The sequence below is a fragment of the Apis cerana genome, linkage group LG5, assembly GCF_029169275.1.
Source record: "Apis cerana isolate GH-2021 linkage group LG5, AcerK_1.0, whole genome shotgun sequence".
Lineage (NCBI taxonomy): Eukaryota > Metazoa > Arthropoda > Insecta > Hymenoptera > Apidae > Apis > Apis cerana.
The window spans coordinates 2,558,477-2,584,255 of record NC_083856.1 but is presented as its reverse complement, the minus strand read 5'-3'; the positions used below and the strand labels follow the sequence as shown (position 1 = coordinate 2,584,255).

Here is a 25,779-nt window from a genome sequence, read left to right as displayed (position 1 = left end):
AGGTTAGTTGAGGTTAGGTTTCTAACAGCAATGAAACATTATAAAAAAAAGAAAATAGAAATGAAACAAAGAAAACAATAATAATTATTTCCATCAAAATCCAACAGCAAGACAAGACCAAACAAGAACAAAGATTAATCAAATATATCGAAACTAACCTAAAAAATTTTCGCAATAGGAAACAATGATATAACCTTTTCGACATCAGTTATACGTAAATAAACGTTGACTCGTTGTTCTCGAGTTGCACTTTTCGCAAGAGATCAAGCGAATCAGCATTCGCCAAGTTGTTGTAAACCCTGAGAGGAATCTGCTTGATCTCACCGAAGCGAGAAGCGAGCACAGGGGATGAAGAAAAGCTCGAAAGAGGCTAGGAAAGGAACAATACCAAGCTGTCTGGAGACGCTCGTAAAAGCTTGCGCTACTCGGTTCTCGGCTTGAATGTATGTATGAATGTGTGTTTGTGTACTGGAAGGAAATAAATGCCATAGGTCGAGCGGTTGCTGTTGTAATCACGAGCGATACCAGGGAACAAACTGAAACGACCTGCCTGTCGTCAATAGAGGGATCGGTGTATTATTATTCAAAATTAGACAGACTTTCGTTTAAAATGAAATAGTAGTTAGAAATAATTAATATTTTATTTCACGAGTCAATTTTCAAATAAATAAATTAAATAAATAATTTGATACGAGAGGTTATGATTAGGTATTATCAATCTGGAAATTTTTATTTTACGATAGTCAACTAGTCTTTAATTTCGAATAATTTTTCAGAAAGATATTCATTTTGTGGGAAATATTATCGAACAAAATTCGATAGAAAAGTTAACATTGAATTTTAAAATGAAATCAAATATCGGTGTAATCTATTTTCGTATCAGATGAATGACCTTACATAAAACACACTTCGTAAACATGTTTTTATAGACAAGAAATTACTTCAGCGTAAATAATACTGTAGAAATTAAACTTTGTAGAAAGAAAAAGAAAGTGTTGATGATATAATTATAGGGAATTTATTTTATTCGATTTTCCTCTCAATAAACTTAATATGAAGATACTGTGAATTATATAATACAATTTATTTGCTTTTTTAATTTTAATTTAATAAATTATATATTAAATTATGCGATATGTTTAGAAAGAAGATTCCAATATGCATAGGAAAAATAATGAGAATGATTTGGAAAAGGAAAAAGGAAATAAAATGTTCGTTATAATATAAATTGTTCGTGTAGGAAAAAACTCTTTCCTAAGGAAAACGCCAAAGAAAATTGTATTGCTCGCAATGCGAGGTGAAAATAGGAATGCAAAGGCCAAAAGGAACATCGTTTATGTCGGAACTTCAATATATCGATATTGAGTTTTGTATATGGCATATTTATAACATATTTTCCACATTTTCTGAAATAGTTTTCCTTTTCTTTTTAAGAACAATGCATACTTTCCTCGTTATTTCAAGTTCCTATCTTCAAAAAGAAATAAAGTCACAAAGAAATTTTGCGAAATCACAAGAAATCTATAAATTATGCATAAATTTATACTCGTATCAATTCGTTACAACATATTTCGTATCATATTTCGAAGATCACAAAAAAATCAATTTATTTATTATATTTCTTACGACTTGAAAAATTCAAATTGAAAAAAATTCGAAATTTAATTCGAATCTATATTTTATAAAAAAGAAAGAACTTCAAATACCCATCGTTATGCTAGCTTCTTAAAAGAAAACGAATCAAAATTCGATGGATTCCTAAATTCCATCGGTTCAAACATAGCAGAAAAGTTGCATGGACGAGCGAATACATAAATGCGATATTAACCAACCTCGTGTATTCAATTCAAAGCGTTATCGCGTGTCGTTCACGAGCAGTCGGAACCCATTTCGCTTAAATTTTTCTCATTCCCTCTCGTGCCCTCGTATTATGCGCTCGCACGAAGCCAGTTCGATTTATCAGGTATCCACGAGCCGATAAGAAATGAAATATGCTCCATTCTTACGAACAGATCCCAAACAAAGTTTAATCTCGATCTAGCGATGTGTTACCTGTGTTTCTCATAGCACGTTGAACAAATCCTGTATTCCAACTATTTATATTCAAAGATTTATAAATAAAAGCAGTTAGTTTGAAAACGTATATATCACGACAAGTGTCGAGAGTTATCGAGTTAATCAACGTTACACGAGATTCTTTTTCACACAGAAATTACTTTGAAATTGTTAATAATGATAAAGAATTATAATATCTTTATCAGGAAAAAATATAACACGGTTTGAGAAACTGTTTCGATTTACACGTTCCATTACACATTTATATTAATCCCATTCCTGTTGCATTTTAAAACGCGTTTACTCTGTCGTCCTGTCTCTGGTTTGCTCTTTATCTACAAAGATTCGCCGCACACCTGTTGCGATCGAAGCTTTCGTAATGATCGTTCTGGTTGCGACTCTGGTTTTTCGCCTTGTTTCGCCTTTTTTTTTTTTATTTGGGATTGATTCGGTTCTCGAATGGATTTCCTTTTCTTCTCTTTGCCCTTGTTTTTAAGGGTGGCGATAGAGCGGGAAGATTTAACGAATCGTATAAAGGATGTGTGGTCTGGGGATAGGGATCTGAATGGGTTTAGCTGTTTAATTCGCTTTCTTGTTGGGGATGTAAGATAAAATTGTGTACGGGGGAAGGTGTGTAATTAAAAAAAATGAAATGTGTTTGGGCCGGCGGTTTTATTTTTGTTTCTGTTCCTTCTTCGGTTATGTTCTTCAATATTGTTATGTTATGTTATACTATGTCATGTTAGATTGTAAGATCTTGTGTAGAGTAAAAAGGGCTACATAATTTTTAAAATTAGAAAGATGAAGTGTTATACAATTACTTAATAATAACTTAAGATAATAAATGTTGAATTACAATTATTCTTGAACTAAATCTAAAAATCTCTAAATTCTAAAAATCTCTAAATTCTAAAAATCTCTAGATTCTAAAAATCTCTACATTCTAAAAATCTCTACATTCTAAAAATCTCTAGATTCTAAAAATCTCTACATTCTAAAAATCTCTAAATTCTAAAAGTCTCAAAATACACCCCAGTTTGCACATACAGTTCAAACGAAATTGTAAAGTATTGTTAAAATTATGTAAAATTGTGTAAAATTACTTATAACTTATATATAAACTAATTATATATTATATACGTTTGCATCAACGTTGTATCAATATTTTTTCGTGGACGCGGCGCAGACGCTTATGCAAATATTTACAATCCTAATATATCATAGCTTATAATTTATGGATATATAGATGCTTAATAAATAGTGATAATAAAAACTTAAATAACTATTTAAAATTAAAGAGAAGAAAATACAAATAGTTCGTAAATGACGTGTCCTGTCATACTTGCTCATATTATAATTGAATTGCAAACCTTATAAATAACTTATAAATAAATGGTAATTTTTTAATGCAAATAATATTAAGGGTATCGTAAAATAAATTTCAAAAAATTTATGTCGAAAATCTTCATCGACACATAAATAATCTGATCTGATTGTCTCGCAACAATCCTTTTAATAATAAAATTGCAAGTTTCGTGTAACGATTGAGTTTTTAAAACTTTCTCGACACGTAAAGAACTCACAATCGACGATGTTCCACGGCAAACTAAAATTGAAAAATTGAAAATCGTATGTCCAATAGCTAACACATTCCAATTCGTATGTCCGAATAGCTAATATATTTCAATTCGTCTTAACTACGTTTTAGACTAATTCTTTTGAAAATTCTCGCGTAATCTTTATATCGTTTAATCAATTAATAATATCATTCTCGCACAATCTTCTACTTTAATAAATCGTCAATAGATTAAAAAAATATATCGAATCGTTGTGAACGATTGTAAATATTCATTCCTTTTCCACAAAATTAAACAAAATAAAACGCAAAAATAAAATAAAATATACTAAAATAAAAATAAAAATAAAAATATGCATCAGGTCATTTTTTTTGCTAATTCAATTTTGATGATTGTTATCCTCATTTCCTATTTTGTCCTGTCTGCGTCCTATTTCATAACGTAATGTAAACGTAATGTAAATGCAATGGGGTGAGATAGAAAAGTGAATATAGAGATCGAAACAAATTCAAGAATGCATATTCTTAGAGAAAAAAAAAAAAACAAAACTCGAAGAAAGAAATTGAGAAATTTAGTAGAACTCCATGTATAATCGGGAATTCAAATATTTTTACGACTATTTCAATGATCGATGATGATTGTTTAAAATTTGTATCTACCTAAATCTAGCTTAATTAATTCTTCATTCTAATTCGGCGTATGTCACAATACAAACTCGAACACGAAAAATTCTTCTCAGCTACGCTGTAGTTTCGAACTTCTACCATGGTTTGCAGCAGTAAATAATTGACGGAGTCATGAGTTGTGAGTGTCTGGAACAACTTTTTTCAAAAGAATTTATATAAATTGCATTTCATCCATTTAGAACAATAAAAAAAAAAACAAATTATCTCTACACACGATTATAAATGAAATCAAAAATCGACTCGTGCAGCTCGAATAAAGACGAAGCTACGGTTCATTGGACTGTTCTCCACGACGAGTTTTCATCATGTTTGTCCCGCCATCTTCCCGGCTACATCGTCAGCCAGCACGGATTACCACAACGGAAACTCGTCGGCGGATTCCCCAATCCCCGCAGTTACATCCAACCGGCAAACCCTTGAGGAAATTATTACACGGCAGAGTAACGCTTCCACGATCGTGGTCTAGTTTCACATCGACAGCTTTGCATATCGTTATCGGTGTTGTCACTGCGGTTCGAGGGGCTGTCCCAGGATTTTAAAAGCTTCCGAGACACGTTTCGAGCAAACTTTATTATTAAGATCCCTCGCGATTCAAATTATTGGTTGTATTAAATTTTCGTAAGGATATTTTCTTTTTTTTTTTGTAAATCACGTATCACGTCGAACACGTATAGAACGATTTAATTTTTAAAGAAAATTTATCCAAAGGTTTTTTTTTCGAAGGAACGTAAAATACTTTAAAACTTTAAAATTGTATCCCTTCTCTTTATGTAAAAATATTTCTCGGGAAAACTTTGCACGAGCAACTTTTGTTTTCATAAGTTGAAAAGTTAAGCATGCTTACCAAAATTTAACTTCATTTGTTTAATTTAATGCTCGAGCCTGGTCATAATTGATTCCGAGATTAGCAGCTACTATACGTTCCCTAAAAAAATATTAATTCATTAAAAGCAACAAATATTTGTTTATCAATCGTTTGATCGATAGATCTTTTGCAATCAAAAAAAAAAAAAAAATTATATCCGTCAACAAATTCGAAAACAACGGTTCAATTCTGGAGATAATAAATCAGATAATAACACGAAAAGTTGAGGATCAAAGTCAATTATAATTCCACGTTTTGTTCTTTTCGAAAATAAAAATCATCATTAAAATGTATCGAAGATATTGCTTACCAGGTTTCATCATCCATCAATAGTTCTCGCCACACCAATTGGCTTCTTCTTTCGAAAGAAGCTCTATCATAAAGATCTTGATAAAGTTTTAAGTTGCACAGCATCGTACGCAAACGTTGAGATGATGAATAATATGAATTTCTTCTTTGCATCTTCTTTTCTTCGCTAAGGTCTTGTTCGTCGAATTCCAATATCAAACGTACGCTATTTAGTTGTTCGGCGAATTCGCCGTGTGTTAGATTAACCAGGAAAGCGTCAGGGAATCGTTTAGTCCGCGTCACAACTTCAGTGCTACCCAGCTCGTTTATAAGTTTCAAAACTTCGTTTCTACTAGCCTCGTCGTGGAATTTGCACGACATGATTTTAGATGTTACGTAAGCAACTTGTATTAAAGGAGCGAATTCTATTTCCTCTAAAACAATGTGTACCACAAGCCAGTTCTCGTAATGTCCAGGCATGCTGACAACAAAAAATGAAAAATTATTCGTAAATATATATATATATACGTAATAACGATGAAAAAATTTTATAAAATTTATCTCTGAGATATATATAAAATTTAATAAATTATTATTATAAATGAATTGTGACACGCTCGATAAATTTGATGGATAAATTTTTCAATGTTTCGATAAATATATTTAATATAATTTATTAAATAGTAAAATAATTAAATATCAGAGACTTACTTTGGGCCTGAAGGTTAAGAAATATCAGAGACCACAATTTCAGCAATTTCAATAGTACACTAACGAATCGAGGAGACATACGAGTATAATATTGGATTTGCGAGTCACGTGACTTGAGCTATTTCCAAATATTATTTGTTTTTATTTCGTACTTTGTCATTGGTTTTTGTATCGTGAAATCGTTAAATCGTCGAAATTTTAATGACGTATGTATGTTTATATTACGAGAGATAACCGCGGTTCAAAGTGGTTCTCCAACAATGAGAAGAAACGTATGAGAACGCGAAACGTATGAAATCGAGTAATTCGTTTCGAATTGATTGAATTTTTGTATCTTATGTATCAAGATTCTCCATTTTAAATTTGTCAAATTAATTGGAGATCATCGTAAATATTTATATGTGTATATGCGTCTCATGAAATTTAGAAAGTGATTCAGAGAAACGCGAAATGAGCACCATCGATCAATTGTGGTCGGTTAATTTGTATTGTTTGAATACAAAATTTGAATATGGAGATCCATCGTCTTAAAAGTATATTAAAATTAATAAACTCTAACACGGTTATTAAATTACGAATTAACAATTTATTCATATGCACGGAGCGTATATTTTATGATATTGAAATATTAAATATTAAAGTGCTCGTACACGTACATTATAAATTTATATTAAATTATATTAAAAGTAATGTTAAAATTTTCTCAGATCGCACGATAAATGTACGTCTTTTTGTCAGAAGATACTCGTATAAAGATCGTAGAATAAACATGCAACAGGATTTCAAAAAATATCGTATGAAATTTATTCGGTAAATGTAAGTAAGCAGATAATTATCACATTAAATTATGAAGGAATTGTTAATGTCACTAATTGCTGCATAATTAGTATTATAGTGCTTGTATTTCAGTCACTTACTCTAATTACGTTTTAATTTCATTATGAATCTCTGTCTCATGTTTAAATTGCTAGATAAAATCATATAACGAAAACGGGATTAATTTTGTTTATAAATTGTATTTTAGAGTGTAACGGTTGAGAGATGTTTATGACATTTAAACTGTTGTAAACATTTTGTGAAAGGAATACAAATTCGAATTATCGTATTACATATCGATATATGTGTTTATATAACATGTACATTGAAATTATCAATTTTATTTCAAATTAAGAAATAAGAATTAAAAATTTATACATATTACATCGTATTGCATTAAATTATATGAAAATTATGAAACACAATTAAAATTATAATATCATCGATTTAATAAATTAAATTATTTAAATAAAAGAAACTTTATCTTTTAATATTTATTTGAGTGAAAATACTTTGTATTGAGATTTGTAAATACATCTCATTCAAATAAATATCTTTGAGATAGTTTTGTTGAACAATGATATTGCAAAATGTTAATCAAAATGTTAAATAAATAATTTGTTCTAGCCACTATTTATTTTTTTAATAGGAAGAATAATCTTTTGAAGGATTTTGTTGAATAACTTATAAGTGAATTCACTTCACATTTTTTACCATTCTCTTTTTAGTATTTTGTAAAGCTAGTTTCGATTTTTCGATTTCTTCCATTTCATTGGTCTATATGTATTCTATAAAATTTAGGTCTATCCTCTTTTAGCATCATTATCCATCCAATTTATTAATTAGAATAAATAATTGAACCAGAGTACAATATATGGAGTGAAGAGAAAGGAAATATTTAGTATCCATTTCTGTACAAGTATTAGAATAATCATATAAAAATTTCCATTTTAACATCGAGGCATTTATCAAGTAAACTCAAAAGAGATAATTAAAAAATTGTTAAAATCTTTTCATAACTTGGACCTTTAACGAATTGTGTATAAGAAAATAATATCTTTCTTTTCGAACTGCATTCTCAAAATTCGATTTTATCCTTAAACATCTTTTCCATTCCATATAGATATACTAGTTTAAAGACTCCTTCGTTATTGAACAACGCAAAATTCGAATTTTTCGATCAGGAAGTCGAGTTCAAAACAGCGAGCTGATTGCGTGACACGCTGGCGAGTTTTCGTTTATTCGGGACAAATTGACCTGTCCTTTCCGGTAGCTACGTTTAAATTGGAAAGCAATGGGTGGACAACGATGGTCAGAACGTTCTCCAGTTTTCATTTAACTCTTACGAATGGGCTGGCAGCAGGTTTTAAACTATGCGATAGTTATTCGGGGACTTTGAATTGTTTCATTTGTTTTAAATGCAAATTTAGAGTGTTTAGAAAGTTCGAATGATAAGAGTTTAATTGCTTTCGTTTTTTCTTTCCTTTTTTTTTTTTTTTTTATCAGAGATAAAGGTTTGGGAAATAAACGATGAGGAGGTGATAACGAGGATGTGTAATTGAGTTGGAAATTGTTTCGGGGAAGATCGTCGTTGAATTACGAGAGAGTTTCGCTTTTGAAAAAGTTTGAGAAACTTCCTCCGTTATATTTCTCTCCTTGTTAAACACACCATTGTATTATGTATACATCGTAATAATACAGAATGTTCAAAACAAAACACAAAATGTCGGTTATACATAAAAATGTCAATATTCGTCTTATTCAATCATTATTTGTTATTGTAACGTTATTTCCTTTTTCCCCCCCCTTTTCGAATTAATACGTTTAAATCTAACGATACGTTCAAATCTAATCAGATTTTACTTACAATTTATATATAATAATATAATTACACGTATAATTAGTAAAATATTTTTAAATAACAATTAACAAGCCACACTATAATTATTAAGCAACAATAAACTTTAAACTACAACCCCTAAATCAGAAATTTTTCTTTTTTTCTTTCAACGAGAAAAGTGACTTCCGCTTCACATTACCCATCCCACGTATCGCTAAATCCATTCCCTGAATCGAGGCAATTTGAATTCTTCCCCTTGGAAAAAGAACGAGAGAAAAAAAGAAACTTGGAACTTTCGACTTGTGAATTCGCGGCAGATCTGATACAGGATTATAAGCGCTTCATAGAGTTTAGACGGGGGCGGAAATGAAATCGGAAAATGAGCTGGTAACGATTCCGGGCGTGTGTTGGCGCGGGTGGCCGATTTGGGCGACGTCGACGACGTCGGGGTGGTTATTAAATAGCTTGGCTATAAATTGCCGAGCAATTCGCCTTAACCGCGCAATTCCCCTGCATCGGCTGAAACTTAGTCAATTTCCAGTAGCGTGAACGTTTACACGCGCCTCCGACACGTATTTACGTGCGAATACCTCGAATCGTGCTTTAATCCATCGGGCTGCAGATGCGTCCAAAGCGCGCCACTCCTCGTTTCCTCTTCCTTTCTTACGTGGCCGTGCGTGGAGCGATCGATCGTTCAATGCCGCTCGACACGCGATTCCACAGTAAATGAAATCGTTTACGAGACTTCGAGAGTATCGTTTTTTCTCGGTTTCTTTTCTTTTTTGGGGGGCCTGGATTTAGTTAATCGGTTTTTGCTTCGAGACGATTATGTGGAGTGATAGATGTTTCCCTTGAATCGGGGGAGAGAACGTGTCTCCTCGAACGAGGAGAGGGAGTAATTGGTTAGGTTATTTTGGTATTGCGAATCCTTCGCGAAGAATGTTGGCAATGTTTTGTGAGATTTTGTAGAGTTTGTTAATAATAATATAACGTTAAATTATATATCGATTCGCATCAAAATTTTGAAATTTAATTATCTTAAACTTGAAATTGATTTCAATGTGTATAATAAAAACGAGTGTATAAGTATTCTCACATAAAATCTCGTTCCTTTTAGACAAATTTTAGTTTCGCAATTTATTGTTCCATTAATTAACGAACAGGATATTCATATTCTACTTTAGAAATTTCTTACGTGATTTGATCTTCTGCAATTGTCATTCTCTTACACCATACACAATATAGGGACAGAAAAGGGAGACAATCGAATCCCTTTTTTTTTTCTTTTATCTTCATCCCCCTTTGTGATGAACGACTCTTCCAATCTCGCCGCGTGACAGTTTAAGAAAGTTTCGACCATGCCTCTGGGCGGACACCTCGCGCGATTACCCCTTTGAGGCAACTTCTGCCGAAGCAGAACGTTTAATCAAGTTGACAACTTTCGTAATCACGCTCGTAATACGGTCGAATCGCGTGTAGGCTGAAGTTGAACGAGCCTTCCGGCGGCTATTCGCTGAATAACGATGCGACGATTTGCTAAAAAGCGCGTATAATTAGAGATTTTAGTTGGATTGGATGGATCCGATCATCGGAGGGTATTTAATTCTTTTTCTTTTCTTTTTTTTTTTTCAAGGAGGGGGGAAATGTGGCCCGATTGAAATGTTAATAGCTGTACTTTCGAACCGTGGATTTTAAATTGTGAAGGGATGAAGGGATGAAGTTGGTAATTCTCGAGCATTACATCTCCTATCCTTCTTTTTCGTGTAAATAGAAATTGGAGATGGGAATTTGGATTGTTGTCAAGTTGATCTGCTTCATTAATAACGAATTATAATGAAAATATTGTAGACGATGTTTCGTATGCGACGAGTTCTAGATATAATAAATGAACGAGGAAGTAAAGGTATCGAATGCAAAGATTTTAAGTTATTTAGGTAAATTTATCGAATGGAAATAACAAGGATAATTAAAAAGGTTGGTAAACAAAGAATCGACGCGTTGAAATTCGATATGATGCTTATTGAATAAATTAATAAATTTATTTTAATTTAAATTGATATAATATTACGAAAATATCACACGTATCGAGAATTCTGTTACATTTATCATACATACGTATGCATTCTTTTTCGAAGCTTTGCTTTGGAGAATTAGTGTCTTGCCGTCCATGTTTTTTGGTTACAATTTGGATTATCTGAGAACTGGCGAGCGAATATCTTTTCTATCTATTTTTCTCGCTGATTCATTTCGCTTTTGCTCAAACAATTTGAATTCTACGTCATAATACGTGGAAAAAATGATTCAGTATAGATTACAAGATATGAAGATTAATGAAAAATCGTAATAAAATTGTAAATCTGGACGGAGAAGAGTTAATAATGAATGTAAATAGAAGTAGAAAGGAGTGGAATATCAGATAAAAGAAAGTAAAATTGAAAGCAAAAAAAAAAAAAAGGTAAAAAGTGAGATACGATGTAATTATAAATTATAATATCGTGTGAGATTTATAATTTTCAATTATCTGTATTTCATGAAAGAGAATTATTCGAGTATCGATTGAGATTGATTTGATGGAATCGATAAGAGAGAAAGGGAGAAAAGGAGGATAATAGTTGGATGTATTCCGTTCATACGAATGATTCGATCGAGGATTGTAACGAGGCTGGTCTTAATTAGGCGGGGCTAAAAGAGCAATTATAACGGTCTACATTCAGTGATTAATGAATGAAATAGTTTTGAAACATTGGATTGGTGGATGACAGATTTCATTTAACAATGGCGTAACTAATTATCACGTTGAAATTGAAATATCAAAGTGCAAAGTGATTAAATAAACGCGCGATTGGAATTCTTAAAATACTCCAATTTGTCCTTTTATTTACTTATTTGAAACTATTCTTCTAATTCTGTTTAATTTTACGTACCGTGTTATTTAATAATCGAGAAACGCGAAATATTTTAAATTAACTATAAATAAAGATAATTTAAATTAAATCATTTCTCCCTCGTGACATGAATTAATAATATTGTGTATTCAAAAAAAGAGATATCGAGTTTTATTACATATTAAATTCATTCGTTATTTATTTACGTATGATCGAAGAAAAAAAAATAGTTTACTTAAATCAGAAAATAACTGATAAATAAATCCCGTGAAAAATATGCGATTAAAACGAATTTTACTTAAATCGTATAATAATGCTGGCGATTTGTATTACAAAATACTTGTTAATCCAAGACATGGTCGTGATATGTAATTTTCATAGAATATTCCACGTGCATACGATGCTCATCACATTTTCTAAACGTCCATGGAGCTGAACAACTGTTCTGGGTCATCGATCTTCTCAACACAGACGACGATTTTACGCTCGCGAGTCGCTCGGTTGGGTATTAACTCTTTTTTATTATTATTTTTTTTTTTCCATCGTCGTCTGTTCGTGTACGACCGAGGTTGCATATGATAATACACGGATGATATAATTTATCGACGAAAATATCGGTGTTGTACTTTCTCCACCGTGAACACACGCTATCTAGGTTACAGAGTTAAGCTGAAAATATAGGAAAAACGATTTCGTTTAGTATCGGTATATACGAAGTATTGAAATACTGAAACGAATGTCGGATATATCGCGTATTATAAAACATATGTTTCGGGTATTTGTAAAAGCTACCGTATTTTTTAAAGATGAATTTGTTTTAAAGCTTCCTAAACGATAAGTGATATTCCAGTTCCGTTGGAGAATAATTTTTGCCCCCTTTCTTTTTATTTTACGTTTTATCGAATTGGAGTGAAGTTGTGGAAAAAGTTTGAAGTTTGTTCTGTGGTATTACAGTTTTTTATTATACACTTGTTTTCTCTTTCTTTCAATAAAATATTTCAAATGGAGTAATTTTATTTGTATTGTATCATTAATTTATTTCATTGATTTTTGATAAATATATGTTTAATAAATATATATATGTATATTTTTCAAAACATTTGGATATTTATAGAGAGCCTTTTTTAAATAATTAACTTATGATTTTATACTTATATATATTAAAGGATCGAATAATTTTTAAAAGAATAACTTTTTAACAAGTGTTTTAAAAAATATCTCAATGCTTTATACAGATCTTGAATAACATTTTTCTCAGATTTTCATTGACTTACCATAAAAATATCGATACGTTGATACACGAGAATAATACAATCGTAAAACATTATCGAAATAAAACCGTACGATCACGTAGTGACAAACAAATATTGTAAATTATATTTCTGTAAAACGAACAGAAAATTTCATTTTTGTTCGATTTCACGATCCATCATTCTATATAACAAACATTGCCAAAGAAAAAAATTACAACATTGAACGGCTGCATTTGATGCAGTCCGACCAATTCTATATCCACTCTTTGCTTAATTCATCACTCCATGATTTTTTTCATACTTTGAAAAGGAATATTCGTTTCTCTATGGATAATGAGATGAAAGAAATTCCAAAAATAAACCCTTTTCAACCCTCCCTATTATTTCCCTTTCCATCTCATTTATTTCATAATTTCTCATAAAACCAATAAAATACCTCCAAATAGCTGTTAAACGATTCATTAAATATTCAAGATTGAAACTCTTGAAAAGCCTTAACAACGAAACGAAAAAATTGACTATCGATCATCGTCCCGTTAACTAAAAATGCTGCTTAGCTTCTGCATTTATATTTCACCCGGTTAAACCGCACGTGCGTCCATACTCGTTCCGCGATTTTAGAGCCTCGTTAACCTGCATATTTCATCGGGAGCGTTTGATTTTTTTTTGAAAAGGGGCGCCTCTGACATGGATTGACAGAGATGCCCGCGTATATCGTGGAATAATCGATCGATCGAATCGTTTTACGATTCGTTCGCCACTCGAAACCCTGCTAATCCCTTCAATCACCCCCTCCTCCCCCCCCCTTGGAAACCATACGATATAATTGAATCGAGACAAACTCGACGATCGCAATCTGCTTTCGGGGGTCGCAAGCTGCTTTTCGAAATCGGTGAAAAAGGGATAAAATCAGTTCTGAATTGCGGCACGTGTAATCCAGCAAAAGTTTCACGGTTCACGGTAAATTGTGTCGGATGTGTTTAACTTTTCGCGTTACCTTACACCGATTGCGTGTTGTCTAGAGCAGAGGCGCTTTCGAGAACTTAAAGTAATTTCGTCGGCAGAGTTATGAAACATTGACATATTCGGAGAAGAATTGGTGGAAAGATTGGTTTTGTGAAAAAAGTTTAATTGTATTGGAATTATATTCAAAGCTCGTAGAATATTAATAAGAAGTATTATCGAAAACGAGCAAATTGAATGCTCACTTTCTTTTATCTAGTTCAAATTTCATTGTTCAAAATTATTTTTTTGAACAGGAGTTGTACAAAAACAATAGTGATAGTTTTTAAGTGATTTGCAGCACCTCGAAAAATTTTTATCAAAGTCAAAACAGAAAAGAATTTATCCTGTCTTGTGTTCCATCTTAGTATGAATATGCATGTGTGTAAAAGTCATTTTTTGCTCGATTTACAATTAAACAAACAAATCGATAACTTTCAAAAGAAACTAGAAGAAATAGAATATCTGTCGCAATTCACGAGTGTCAAAATGTGTGCAGAAGAAGGCAAGAAGAGGGTTCTGAATGACGTTCGAAAAATAAAACGAGGAACCGTTTTTCCTCGCGAAAATGTGGATTCATCAAACGTGCAGTTCTTCACCCTGAAAATTTCGCAGTGAGCACACCAGGTTTTATCGATTCAGATTCCTCGGGTTCCTCTTCGAGGCACGAAACGGGCCAAGCGGATCCGAGGAGAGTTGAGAAGCGGGTCGGTCGGTGGAATCGCGAATAATTTTATCCGTATTGCTCTTCCTTGTTTCAAGACGATTCACCGTCGCAACTTACGAAAGAGAATTCTGAATTCACCGTTCCTTTAGCTGGCCTCGTTGTCGCGCACCAGAAAATGAAAGCTAAACGGGACGGCGGGGCCGTGCACCTTTGATAAATGTTTGACGAGAGTTTGTAAATTGTGAAAGTTTGAGGAAGTGAATGAACATGGCTGACAGCTCTGCAAATACTGATACCGTTCGTGTAATCTCTATTCTTCCTTCTTGGGTTACCTTTTTTCCTTTTTTTTTTTTTTTTTTTACCTTTTCAATCCTTTGTTATGCACTCGTGACGAGGGATTTGCACGGTTTTCTAGACCGTTCGAGAGATGGTGAATAGATAAAACTGGGGAAAGTGGTATGGTGAGATTAATGGCGACAATGGGGGAGAAGAGGAAAGATCTCGAAACGATACGTGTATAATGTTGTATCATCTAATTTGAACAAATGCTTCGCAATATTTGATATAATATTTGATATGATATTTCTACACAAAGATAAGTATATAATGATTAATTATCATAAACTAAATTGTAAAATGATTTCAAACGAAACTTGGATATTTCGTATGAAAACGAATTAAAAATATTTTATCATCAAAATCCATTTAGAAAATAAAGAAAGATATACCAGTTGAAGTCAGTTTTTATTTTATCCCGATGCCTCGATCGGTTGCCGAGATATAAAGACTCAGTATCCATTTAAGACAGTGCTGAAATTATGAATGAGCTGGCGACTTTCATTTTTCCTGGAAATGCGTACTACGTTCTTCCAGGAATCGCGTCTGCCGCTTGTCTGGAGTTTGGGATAGGTCAGTGAGACGAAATACGAGAGATCCGAGTAAGCAACAAGGACGGAGATAACGAAGGATCAAAAATTACTCTTTTCTTTACACGACGATATCTCAGGGACCGGAAGTGGTATCGAGATAAATGAAAAAGCGTTTCAAAGGGCAAGGTTCCGCGCTTCTAATGATCTTCGATTCGTCGATTGAAAATCATTATCATCCGAGTTATAGCGATTCAAATTTTTCCGAATTTTAATAGGACTTAGTAGGGTTTCGATGAACGATTAAAAATTATCCTTTTCTTTATACGATGATATCTCAGGCACCGGAAGTGGTATCGAGATAAATGAAAAAGCGTTTCAAAGGGCAAGGTTCCGCGCTTCTAATGATCTTCGATTCGTCGATTGAAAATCATTATCATCCGAGTTATAGCGATTCAAATTTTCCCGAATTTTAATAAGGTTTAATCGAGTTTTAAGATAAATCTAAAATGCACCGATCTTAATAACACGATTATTATAAAAGGAAAAGGAAACGAGTGATACGTTCACGCGATTATTTTGACTGCGACAATCTTTTCTCGATAGGATGACAAACTCCCGCATGTATAAACTGTGTGCCCAGCAAGCGGAGCGTTGGCTGCATATTAAATTATGTTGTCACTAATAACATGTTTCGTCGTAGCTTCTAACCGGCAAGAAATATTGTCGTTCATGGCATACGTTGGCCACGAGATATACCGAAACGCGATTACATTTACGCTTGGTTCGTTTCGAAACTCGTGAGATGTAATTTTATTCAAATTGTGTTATCAGTCGCGTCGTCACGTAAAGTACATACGTTAAATCCTTGGCTACGATCCTTTGCAAAGTAAGGATATGATGAAAGTTTGGTGTTTAGCGGACGTTTCGTGAAATTGTTAAGTTTGAGACGTGCATCCTCGAAATCTTGTCAGTTTATCTTCGCATTGGTCCTGCAACTTGAGTATATTCGATCGAAAATGCGGCAATAACTCGCAACTTTCTCGTTTCTTTAATTTCAATTTCAAATAGTTCGGAGATTGCCTTCTAATTTAAGATTTAACCTCATAAAAACAGAAAATAAAAAAGAATCTATAAATTTCTCGATCACGAAGATGAATGAGACGGTTCTATCTCCGTCACAGTTTTATTTTATTTTGATATTTTGCAACTTGTTCGATTGTTGTTTCGATTTCAAAGAATCGAGATATATCATAACACTCTGTATTCCCCAATAACGAGGAGGGGGAAATAAAAGAAATCCAAGAATATTCATAAACATTGACAAACATCGATACACGAAGAAGAATATCGGGAAAAAAAAGAAATAAAAAGAAAAGGGAAGAAAGAAAAATACGTCCAGGAAAAGCGAGCAGACACGAGGCTTTGTCCAAACGAAACGAGATAGGTGTTTGAAATTTATGGGCTTAATGTTAGGCACACTTATCGTCACGTAGGAGGAACGAGGCTCTCGTAAATCCTTCGCTATCCCCTCCCTCCTCTCCCCCTTTCACCCATCTCACCCCCCGTTGCACAGGCCGTACCTGTGCTCGCATACGAGATATGACGAAAGTTTGTAGACTGCGAACCGATTTCGAGACTTGTCACAGAGTTTACAATATATATTCTCGCCTCTTCGCCGAGTTCCCATCCAATTTCTGTGTACCAACGGGGCATAGACGTAGCCTTTCTCCTTTCCAGTGACAAAATTTGGTTGACAGTCACGATCCCGTGTGGATGGTTCGCCCCACGGACGGAATCGAATACCAGAAACCAGTCTAGGGGATTCTCCAAATTATCCCCTAGACATTGTCATGGGATGGTAAGCCAGTTCCCCTTGTAATTCCAACGTTCCTGGCGTGCCGGCAAGAAATCGAGGGGCAAATATTCGAGGATTATGGAATTTGCATCGTGGTCTCCGGTCTTTGGACAGTGTTTCTCAATTCTTTTCTTGAGGATTTTTTTAGATATAAGTTATGTTTAATGTAATGATTGGTAAATTACCTGTTTAGAAGGATAATATGTTTTGATATTTTGTAGTTTATTATATATTTGAAAAATTATTGAATATATATATATATAATATTTACACTATAATTATTGTTATTTACTTTCGTGTTACATATGATTTTTTTATTATAAACCATAGGTTGAAAGTTAGATTGGAGAGATTAGAGTTGTTAAATTGATAATATATAAGCCAAGTACGTTTAAGTATCTCTTTATATGAAGTTCTTGTTCTTTGAAAAGTTGTTTATATATATTATAAACAATCTATCCACCCCACAATTTCTGCATTCTACGTAGCAGGTAGATTCAATTCCTGGCATCTACCGAATTGCCATCTTAATGAACGGTTGTCTCATTAACACGAGATTCTCATTCCATACAGTTAATTCATGTTACGTTACAATTCACGTTATGCAAACAATGCTTGTCCCTGCTCTTAACACGTCGACACGTCCTTGAATTTGCTCAATCCTCTTACAGTTAGTGTCTATATTCTACTTGGCTTGCTTTTGGATGCAATTTTTTTCTTTCCATTGATAATTTGTTTGAACTTTTGCAAGATAACATACTTGTGTTCTTCAAAGTTTTCAAAAGTTTTAGTTAAAAGTAATTTTATATGATATATTAAAACAATTAATTTTATGAATAAACAAATTATTTGTAATTTTAATCTAATGAATTACTATTTTTAATATTTCATTAATATTCCTTTACTATTTCTTTTGTTATCGTCATTAATTTTTTAATCTTTTTAAAAGTATCTTATTATTTATATATCGATATAGGTAATGTTAAAAAATATTTTGTAACTATATGCATAATACAAATAATACAATAACTAAAACATTTAAATTAAAGGAAGCTTAACACAAATGTATGCCAATAATATTTATTTCAAAATATCGATGGCTTATCGATAATTTGATCTAAAATATAAATTATTTTCTGTATAAATTTGACTGTATAAATGAGATACTCCAACTCCACGTTTATTACATTTTTATATATCCATTTTATTCCGAAGCGTTTCCATATAAAATTACGACGATGAACATAAAAAGATAGAAACAAGGAAAGATAACGTTTCACGAGAAATGAGCAGAGTGAATATCAACGTTCTTCTTTCTCGTTAACGAGAATATTTTATGAAAACCTTCTTTTCTCAATATACACTTAAGGTCGAATCATTCCACTTTCACTTTATACTCTACATAACTACATTGTTTCATAACCCAGTTGCCTCCTCCATAGTGAGATTACAGCCTAACATTCACTGGGACAGAGAAGAATCGCACATCGAGAACGAAGCGTAATTTTTCTGGAATCAGATTGTTTGATAATTCGTTATTTTTGATGTTTTAGTTTAATATGTAAAAATGTGTACGTGTATTTTTCCATGACGTTTTGATGATAATGGAAAGATCGAAGTGATATTGGAATTAAAGAGGAAGAAAGTCATTTCAGTTGTTTCTATTTGAAGTATCCCTTTTTAATTTTAAGATATATTAGATGAATATATCATACGTAATTGCATGATATTTATATATTTATATAATTATTGTTTAGAGAAGTATACAATTTCTAGTAAAATACGATTATAGGAATAGAATACAGAAGTTTTGAGAAAATTTCAAAATAATAAAAATTTCTCGAATTTTTGGAAAAATTTAATTCAACGAACGATAAACTTGATAAACTTTTTTCGATAATTTCGAATATATTTTATGATCCTCTTGTTCTGAAATGAATACTTTAGTTCATTATGATAATTAAAAAGTATACAGAGCTGCACTCGTTATAATGTTTCAAGTATCTACTAATTAGTCAGATTTAACTTGCATAAATTTTTCGCATTATTTATTTTGTAATAAGCAGAAACGGTAACAGTAACATGCCGATCCTCTGTTAAAGTTTAATAAAATATTGAAATCTGAGCGTACAAATTATATTAATACGTAATGTTTATTAAAAAATTTTCATTATGCTATATATAATATTAAGGATAAAGTCATAGAATATTTTAAAATCCGTAGCGAGAAAAGAAAAAAGAAATAAAAAATAATTCGTTTCTTTTTCACCAATTTCAACATCGAACCTATCGAATCGATATTACGAAAAAATCATCTTCATCATTGAAAAAGAAAAAAGAAACCGCATCCAATCGCCCTCGTCAAATTACACAAAACTTCGATAAAACATTTCTGAAACGAATCCACGAATCTTACGTATCCTTGCGTACCAACCACAATCTATCTCTTTACGCGATTTTCAATTTAAAAGGGCGGGTATCCTCGAGCGAATTGCGATTTGTCGGGGATACATACACGTGTATATACATATATATAAGGAATCGTTTGGGCGAATTTTCATCGCCGGTTCCCAGATGCGGCTTCGAATAAACAGGAAGCGGCGTCTTCGTGGACGTTATTTGTATCTGTCAGCGGGAGAGGCGTAACACGCGTTGGCGAACACACTTCTCCCGTTTGCACGCGAATATATACATTCCCATGGAACAGTCGCTATTGATTATCGTGACGTGAGTGGAATCCGAGCGTTCGCATACCGGGGGGGAGAGGAGGGCATTTGCCACCCCTTTTCTTACGTTTCCTGGCTCTCGCCTCGTGCCCCGAATACGAGGCCGGAACCCGATACCGCGCCAATGGCTAATGTTTCCCCGCGGATCGGTAAGGAAATTACCGTGTGAAATAAAACCCGTACATCCGAATGCGAAAAGTGAATAACGTTGGGCAACGATTTTGCGCCGCAATGAGATCATTCCTCCCGGTGAAATATGCTTGTACTCTTCTGGCGAGGGTGGTTTTCTTTCTCTTTTCTTTTCTCTTCTTATCGAGCTGAAATGAAAAATGGTTACGATTCGACAGTATGGTTGTGAAAGTGGGACAGTTTCTCTTTTTTAGCAGAAAATAAATGTAAACGCAAGGCTTCCCAGGTTTAATTTGTTGTAACTGTACTTTTAAAGGAGGCAGGAGTAAATTGTATTTGGTTCTTTGATCTTTTTTTTTTTTGGAAATCGATGAGTTGAACGATCGATACGCTTTAATTATACGTTTAATTATATTTATCAATACACGTGTTAAATTATTGGCATCATCGACTGGTTCTTGATATTTGGTAAAATCGTTAAAAAAAATATATAATTCGAAATATTGATTGAATAAACGGTATAATAAAAAATATTGAAAATTGCAAATGATCCTAATTTTTTTATCCAGAGATTGTATTTAAAAAAAGGTAACTCATCCGTTCAGAAACTTTTATTTGAATATATTTGAATATACCAATCAATCGAATCGAGTTATTTATTCGTTCGAATTATCCTTTCTTATTATTTCTTATTATCGTCACGTCACCGTAGACAAATTAATGCACGCATAGTTAAATTTCAAACGCGTGAATCCCTCGCAATTATTAACGAGCACGCGAAAGTTATGCGGGGAATTACGGTTACTCGATTACGCATCAAGAAATTCCAACAGGGCGGAAAGTGCATCGCTTTCGCAAAGTATGCGCCGCATAGTTACATAAGTATGTCTCCTGGAGCATCGAGCACATTTATCTCGAAAGTGGCAAAGTATTACAACCAGTCGCACGATCGTGTAAAAATCCTTATTGAAGAAATTAAAAATAAACGACTTGGAATCAACGTTTCCTCGACGATATAAAAGATTTTCCATATTCCGCGAATAATATATTCGAATATTTTAATTATATTTAATCATAAGTTTGAAGACTTTTCAAAAATACTTAATTATAGATAAGAAATATTAATAAATATTCGAATTTGAAAGTTCTAAGAAAACTAAACTGAAGAAAGACTCTTCAGAAAAGACTATTCGAATATTTTAATTATATTTAATCATAAGTTTGAAGATTTTTCAAAAATATTTAATTATAGATAAGAAATATATAAAGTATTAATAAATATTCGAATTTGAAAGTTCTAAGAAAACTAAACTGAAGAAAGACTCCTCAGAAAAGAAAGGAAAAAATTAAAAAGAAAGATGAAGAAAAAAAGAGAGAGAGAGACAATCGTGTATCGTATCAAACGAAATTTGTCCCGTTAAGAGGAATAACACCATATCTTCAAAACGTGGAAAACGTCAATTGTAACCGGAGACGATTACGAGTGCTGCAACAGCTATTACAGACCGGGAACTGAAATTTGATTTTGTGCCCCCGTATCGTTTCTCGTCTCACGACTCTGGCCCGCGCCCTGAATCCGCAATAGTCTTGAAAACACGGTTACACCGTCAGCTGATACAAGTGGCTGTACGTGATCCGGTAACAGAGCGCCCTGGGAAAAGTATAATTGAATTAATAAACTACCACGAAATCTGGCGGCCAACTTATTTACCCCGACAACTGCAACGAGTACTGCAGAGGTCGAAAGTATAAAATGACCCATCCATCCCCGGATATCTTCAATTCTCGTTCACGATTTTCATCATTATATTATTCGCCAGATATCTCCTTATTTTTCAATTTTTTTATTTCTTTCCATTATCACTTTCTATTGTAGTTATAATTTTATACTCGCAATTGGAAGTGATCAAGGAATATTTAAATATTACAATTTGGTATTTCTTTTCGTTTTATTCGTTGTTACATCAGTGGGCAGAAATAAATAGATATTTAGAATCGAGTTGAAATTTTGAATCGACCTAATATAATATCGTTGTACGAATAATATAATGTACAAGTATGTAAATTAATAAAAAGCAGAAATCAAACGATAGTATTATCGTATATTTAGATTGGCACGAAAGTTGAAAAATTCCTTACAGACGTATTTCCTCGTTCCTCAAGCTTTCTTAAGCGAACCACTGCGTTTGTGCAAATTCCAGCGGAATAAAAAGCGGAAATGTACAAGTGGCGTGGACGCAATCTTTATGAGTGTAAACGAAAAGCTCTTTAATTAGTCCGGATGTTATGGTCAGTATGTTCGCATCTTTCACTTTTCGTTTAAACGTTTCGTTCCTTTCCTCCTTTAATAACTTTGCAAACGCACGATCGTCGAAACGAGTCACGAGTTCTCAAATCGTTGAAAACACGTACAATTTTCTGGCTATAAAAAGGAATTGAAGCGAAAGAATTGGTATTAATCTCTATGCTAGCTCTCTTTAGGACTATCACAAGAAAATCGAATTCTTTTTGCATAAAATCCCAACTGGTTTTGATCCCTTTCAATGTGAATCCCGTTGAAGAATCCACCTAATTCTTCTATATAAAGTGCATTTTATATTGAAACGAATATTTTAAAACAGATTTTTAACAAGCAGAAAACATTAATAATCGACAGAAAAAATTAATTTTGATGTATTTTAAATTTCTATTCTCTGAAACGTGATCACGAACATGTTATTTATATATGTATCACGAGATATAGCTGGATACTCACGATTTCTTTCCGAAGTGGTTCCCAAAAACCGGAAGGCGAACTTTCGCGAACACGGGCGCACGTATTAGGTTATGGGGTCAACCGCGTTGGTCTAGTCCATTACTAGTTCCTGTGAATCCTGTCGATCGTTTCGTTGCTGGCACGTGGCCATTTACGGATGACGAAAGATGGAAAAGGATTTTCTAGAAACCGTATCGATTCCGATCGAAGCGAGACACCGTTCTCGTATTATTGCGACAATTTGATACACGGTGACTTAGTGTAAGAGACGATTTTCTGAACAAAGATGCAACTATCGAACTTTTACGTATATATATATATATAAAAGTAGGAAATCTCTAGAATTTATAGACTGTAAGATTTTGCCCGTTCTGAAAAATTTTATCGAGAAAAGTATTTGAAGGATTTTGCTGATCAAGAACGAGACGTAATCTTGAAAAGAAATTGAAAAGAATAGAGAAATTAATAGTTGAAAATATTATTAAAAATTTATTCGTATTTTAATTCGTTTCTATTTAGATTGTGGAACAAAACGCATAGTTTGAAAACGTTATATTACGCGTATCATATTATATAGCAAGTTAATCGAATAATTATTAAAATTTATTATTAAAATTATTTCTAATATTTGTAGAAAAGATGAATCATTATCCAGTATAAAAATTATTCGACAAATAGAAAATTTATTTCAACGAAATATTAAATTTATATACACTTCCAGAAAGAAGGCTACGATTTTATTCATTTTTTTAAGAATCGCAAATTTATAACTTGAAATAAAAAACGATATATATACTTTCGTTACTCGCGATATATATTTTAATATATTTTAATAAAATCAAGAATACACAATCCTCCTTAAAAATGATCCTTTCGTACATATACATATTCCCAGAAAAGAGAGACTCTTGATATCGGTTTCCCCTGTATCAAGAGTTCGCTTTGATGTCCACAGATACGTAAACGTTACTTTCCATTGTTTGTCGCAGAGTTTACGCAACATGATGACAGCCAATACGACGGACGCCTGTGAAACGCGTGATCCCTGTCAACACGGAGGAATCTGCATATCCACCGACAGTGGACCCATCTGCGAGTGTCGGTCAGGCGATTATGAGGGTGCCTATTGTGAGAAAGGTAGGTTGTTTTACATCCGCTAGCTTTGTTGTTTACGATCGTTGTTGTTGTCGTTGCCGTTTCCGGGAACGGATGGACAGAACCCTCCCCCGGTGTTTGCCCTCGATTTCGATCCTTAATCTTTACTCTCTGGCGCGAAGCTGCAGATAATGATAATAGTCACGAATGGAAATTTCATTGCTATTAGTGGAATTAGTCGGGTTCCATGGGTTTTTGTCAATTTAACAATTTAGGAGATTGCAATATGCGTTCTATTATAGTTTTTTTCGATAGATATTCCCTTTGTTTAACGATAAATAATTCATTTGGTGGATTTATACGATCGATACGCAGATCAATATATATAATAGTTGGCTGACTGTAACGGTTCTACATTACTAGCTTGACAATTACGTAACTCGTTCTACTCGTTTGACCTCAATTGTTTGATTGCAGTTGTCCGAGAATGACCATACTATTTTACTCGCTTAACTGTGACTGGTTTATTCTACTTACCTGACTTGTCGCCATGTAGCTCAAGCTACGTTACATTACTGGTTTAATTATAACGGTTCTGTATTAATCAAATTCAATTATGTTATTTAATAGCGTTTTGTGTAAAAGATACGGAACAGATACGTGTACATAAGACGATCTTTCTTTTCTTTTTAATAAATAAATATGTTTATAATTTAAATTCTTTTTTCTCTATTAAGCTTTTGAAATTTGTAATATATCATAGATCATTGTATTATCAATATTGAATAATTAAAAAAAAATCACGCTATATTAAATGTTTCAATACACATGATAATTAGATAAAATTCAATTAGTAAATTTTGATTGTAATTAACCATATAGAGGCAATTGAAATTCTATCGGACAAATAATGTAAAATATGATGTAATAATAGAGAAATCAATTAATATTCATTTTCAATATGATATTATACGTGTATAAGTTTACACAAAGTGATTAATTAAATCTTAATTAACCACTCAATTAAATCTCGTTTCAATTATATTTCAATAACAATCATCCTTCCTAACAATTCTTCTTAATTTCTTATCGCGTATACGAGAAGTGTCTCTCTAAATAATTATTTGACGAAGATGGAATAGAATTAATTATCTACATCATAAATTTTTATAACTAACTTTATTATGAATTTCACTCTATATTTTATTAACGTTTTAATGATTGTTCAAACATTAATTAGAAACTTAAATTATAAACAGAATCAAGTATCGTGAATCATTTGACAAAATGGGTTTCGTTTTACCTGTAATCGTTTAACCACGTCCGGAATAATTTTGTTCTACGCGATATCCCGAGTGAACTTTGACTTTTGCCGTGCACGCTATTAACTAGGTGAAGCATAGGGTGTTTCGTTCATTGTAGACCGATAAAATATCACAAGCGTTCTATCGCGCAACGATAAAATTCAGAGTAAAATTTTAGGAAGCATATCAAGGAAAGATAAAGAGTTTGATGCCCGAAGGGTATAAAAGTGTTTTGCGAGGAGATTTGGAAATAATCGAACCGAGCAGTTGATATTTCCTTTTTTAAATTGAACAAGATCGTTTATGCTTTTTTAATTCAATTTAGATCTAGAAAAATTAAAAATTTTAAAGAAATTATTACGTGTTTTTATATGTACAAATTGATAAAGAAATAATAAGAA

At 32.7% G+C, this 25,779-nt stretch overlaps 1 protein-coding gene and 1 long non-coding RNA gene across 15 annotated transcripts in view; one reads left to right on the top strand and one right to left on the bottom strand.

The window, feature by feature from the left end:
• Positions 1-25,779, top strand: part of LOC108001332 (neurexin 1) — a 394,345-nt gene that overhangs the window by 102,070 nt on the left and 266,496 nt on the right. For all 14 annotated transcript variants that reach the window (XM_062075807.1, XM_062075808.1, XM_062075805.1 and 11 more), the window contains one exon: positions 23,969-24,116. In XM_062075807.1, the coding sequence (XP_061931791.1) occupies positions 23,969-24,116 (148 nt within the window). The remainder of the gene's footprint in view (positions 1-23,968; positions 24,117-25,779) is intronic.
• Positions 2,709-6,342, bottom strand: LOC108001333 (uncharacterized). The gene is made up of 4 exons (XR_009829883.1): positions 6,183-6,342; positions 5,494-5,952; positions 5,163-5,243; positions 2,709-4,453 (listed from the first exon to the last, which is right to left on the bottom strand). It is a non-coding gene; the product is annotated as an uncharacterized LOC108001333 (long non-coding RNA).